General features: G+C 62.5%; 1 protein-coding gene across 1 annotated transcript; it reads left to right on the top strand.

Annotated features, from left to right (window-relative positions):
* Positions 1-7: 7 nt before the first annotated feature.
* On the top strand, positions 8-2,522 carry ABHD16B (abhydrolase domain containing 16B). The gene has a single exon (XM_006921985.3). The coding sequence runs from the start codon at positions 395-397 to the stop codon at positions 1,805-1,807; it is 1,413 nt and encodes a 470-aa protein (XP_006922047.1). The 5' UTR covers positions 8-394; the 3' UTR covers positions 1,808-2,522.
* The last annotated feature ends 1,100 nt before the right edge of the window (positions 2,523-3,622 follow it).

Here is a 3,622-nt window from a genome sequence, read left to right on the forward strand (position 1 = left end):
ACGTGGGGGCAGCAGGGCTTGGGGTAAGATACAGGGGAAGGAGGGCCTGGGGAGGGTGTGGCCGCCGCCGGGTCCTGGGGATTGTATCCCAGGGGCGGGGCAGAACTTCGGTCCCAGGGCTTGGGAACCCTCTGTGCGATGGGCGTCGCCTCTCGCACCCAGCAACAGTGACTCACAAAGCCAGAGCGCACAGAGCAGATGCCACCTCCCCTGGGCCCTGGAAGGCCTAGGTCACAAAGGCCATTGAGACCGAGCCCCGAGGAGGCATGTCTCAAGACAGCCCTGCGCAGCGCGCGTCCCTGCACCCCGCTACCTGGCTGGGCCTGGGCCTCCCGCCTAGACCCTGGCCCTGGGCGTTAGGGCTCGCGCAGAGCACCCGGTAGCCTCGACGCTCATGTGTGTCGTCTGCTTCGTGAAGGCGCTGGTGCACGTGTTTAAGATCTACCTGACCGCCAGCTACGCCTACAACTTCCGCAGCTGGCCAGTGGACTTCCGCTGGGATGACGTGCGCGCCGGCGGCGGGGGTGGCAGCAGTTACCGCGCGCTGACGTGCGCAGCCGCAGCAGCGGGCGTGTGGCTACTGCACGGCGCGGCGCTGGGCGGGGACGCGCCTGGGAGGCCACTGCACGGGGCGCGTAGCCAGGCACAGTGCCTCCTGCAACAGATCCGCGAGCTGCCGAGCCAGCTCGCCAGCTACGCACTGGCTCACTCGTTGGGCCGCTGGCTCGTGTACCCCGGCTCCATGTTCCTGATGACACGCGCGCTGCTGCCACTGCTGCAGCAGGGCCAAGAGCGCCTTGTGGAGCGCTACCGCGGCCGGCGCGCCAAGCTGGTGGCCTGTGACGGCAATGAGATCGACACCATGTTCATGGATCGCCGCCAGCACCCAGGCAGCCAGGGCCGCGGCCTGCACCTGGTCATCTGTTGCGAAGGCAATGCCGGCTTCTACGAAATGGGATGCCTGTCGGCGCCGCTGGAGGCTGGCTATTCGGTGCTGGGCTGGAACCACCCGGGCTTCGGGGGCAGCACGGGCGCACCGTTCCCTCGGCACGACGCCAACGCCATGGACGTGGTGGTCAAGTACGCGCTGCACCGCCTTCACTTCCCGCCTGCGCACGTGGTGGTCTATGGTTGGTCCATTGGTGGTTTCACGGCCACCTGGGCCACCATGACATATCCGGAGCTGGGTGCGCTGGTGCTCGACGCCACCTTCGACGACCTGGTGCCGCTGGCCCTCAAGGTCATGCCCCACAGCTGGAAGGGGCTGGTGGTGCGCACCGTGCGCGAACACTTCAACCTCAATGTGGCGGAGCAGCTGTGCTGCTACCCCGGGCCGGTGCTGCTGCTCAGGCGCACGCAGGACGACGTGGTCAGCACCTCGGGCCACCTGCGCCCCCTGCCGGCCGGCGACGTGGAGGGCAACCGCGGCAACGAGCTGCTGCTGCGCCTGCTCCAGCACCGCTACCCGGCTGTGATGGAGCGCGAGGGCCTCACTGTTGTGACCCGCTGGCTGCGCGCAGGCAGCCTGGCACAGGAGGCCGCTTTCTATGCGCGCTACCGCGTGGACGACGACTGGTGCCTGGCACTGTTGCGCTCCTACCGCGCGCACTGCGAGGACGAGCAGGAAGACGAGGAAGCCTGGGGACCACACGGGCTCTCGTTCCCGTGGCTCGTGGGCAAGGGCCTGAGCTCGCGGCGGCGCCGGCAGCTTGCGCTGTTCCTGGCGCGGAAACACCTCAAAAACGTGGAGGCGACCCATTGCAGTCCGCTGGAACCTGAGGATTTCCAGTTGCCCTGGAGGCTGTAGCCCGAGCCCCTGCGGCAAGTGGCGAGTACGCGCATTCGCACACTGGCACACCGGGCGGGGCCTCAGATTCGTTCCCCCCACCACCCCCAAACAGTAAAGCTGGCCCCGCCTGGCGATCCTGACCTGGTGTCTGGAGGAGGAGGAGAGGGCGGTCCCGCTCCCTGCTTTCTCTCCCACCTCAAACACCTGTGGCCGTCCTAGTCTGCTCCCAGCTCCTAAAGGGAATGCAAGGATTAACCTGACCCAATTAGCGGCAACGCTGTGTGACTGGTGCCTTGATCAGCTCAAAAGGATGGTGGGAACACAAGGCTGTGGGGCCCCAGGAGGTGCCTTTCACCTGGCCTGGGTTATAGGATGGCTCTGGGAAAGATGAATGTTGAAGGGTCTGTACAAGTCACCCCTAGCTGTAAAAGGACATTGGCATTGGAGTCCTATAAAGCAGGTCTTGGCAGCTGGAGTGTGATGCTGCTGCTCTGTAGGGTCCCCTTCTCACCTGCTGGCTTCTACAGGAGGGATTCACAGTGGGACCAGAGATTCAAAGTAAAAGGTACACACACATACACACCTGCATCGACCACTCAGCGCTGGGAACCCCCTTGACCCAGGCCTGGGCTCAGGGTTGCAATACAGAGATAAGTCCTCTGCCCACTGCTGTCTGTAATACGGCCGCCTCCTTACCATCTGCCCTGAACTGCACGAAGCAGGGACTACTGACTGTCCCTAGTCTCTGGGGACAGGAGCTGGCTTGGGTGAGTTGAGCAAGAAACTGGAAAAACTGAAAAAGACAAGTGGGGCAGACAGAATTGACAGCACCAGAGCTGAATACGGCCATGATGCACTTGGGCAAATGCAAGCAGAGGTAGGTACCTAAGGTGACCAAAGTACCAGGAGGATGTCTGTGACGAGGTGAGCTTTGAGCTGAGGCAGGAAGAGGAGTTAGGTGAAGGAAGGGGCTTCCGTGCCTAGCGATCAGAGTGGCTTGGCTGGAAATGTGGAGTACAGTTCCGGAAGGGTTAGAGCCTAAAGGGTTTGAATATCATGTAAGGATTTGCTTCCAGGGGCGATTGGGAAACAAGGGAAGTTGTGGGACTTGTCTTGGGGGGACAGGTTGCCAAACGGTTACGAACCTCCCCTTTAAGAAGTTAGGCAAACCCTTGTTCACAGTCAGCTGGAAGCCCCTCAACTAGCTGTCACCTTAGCCAAGTTACTCTAACCTCAGTTTCCTCATCTGTAAAGTGGGAAAAGCTCCACCTGGTTCCCCCGGTGGCTGTGAAAAGAAAGTGAGACGACACCGGGTACACGCCGGGCCGGGCCGGAGGACGCATGAGGGCTTCCCGGCAGGCCGCCTGCGCGGGGACCGAGACGCCTTCAGCCATGTGGGGGCAGCGTCGCCTGCAGGGCAAGAGGACGGATCGCGATCACGCTTTTTTCTGCGCGTCCCCATACAAAAAAAAAAATCCCTGTAAACAGACTTAAGGAAAAAAAAGAGACTAAGAAATGCTAACCCCCAAATCATGGGGTCCGGCCTCGAAGGAATCGCAAGCGTTCCGAGTCTGCCCAGCCAAAGGTGCGCGCGCCCAGTGGCTCGCAGGGAGCGGCAAACACCCGCGACACCCCCAGGAGGCCCGGTGCCGTGTTTCCCTGGCGCCATGTTGGGCAGTCCTCCCAGTTCCCACCCGCCCCGGGTTCCTTCGGACTGTTCTACCTGTGCGTCTCGCTGGTGGAGCCGACCTGGGCGGGATTCATTCGGAAGGCGGCCTCCTTTTCCTGCTTCGTCCGCAGCCGTGGCCAATCAAGTTGGACCGGAGGAACGGG

This window comes from Pteropus alecto, unplaced genomic scaffold (genome assembly GCF_000325575.1).
Source record: "Pteropus alecto unplaced genomic scaffold, ASM32557v1 scaffold45, whole genome shotgun sequence".
NCBI classification, from domain to species: Eukaryota; Metazoa; Chordata; class Mammalia; order Chiroptera; family Pteropodidae; genus Pteropus; species Pteropus alecto.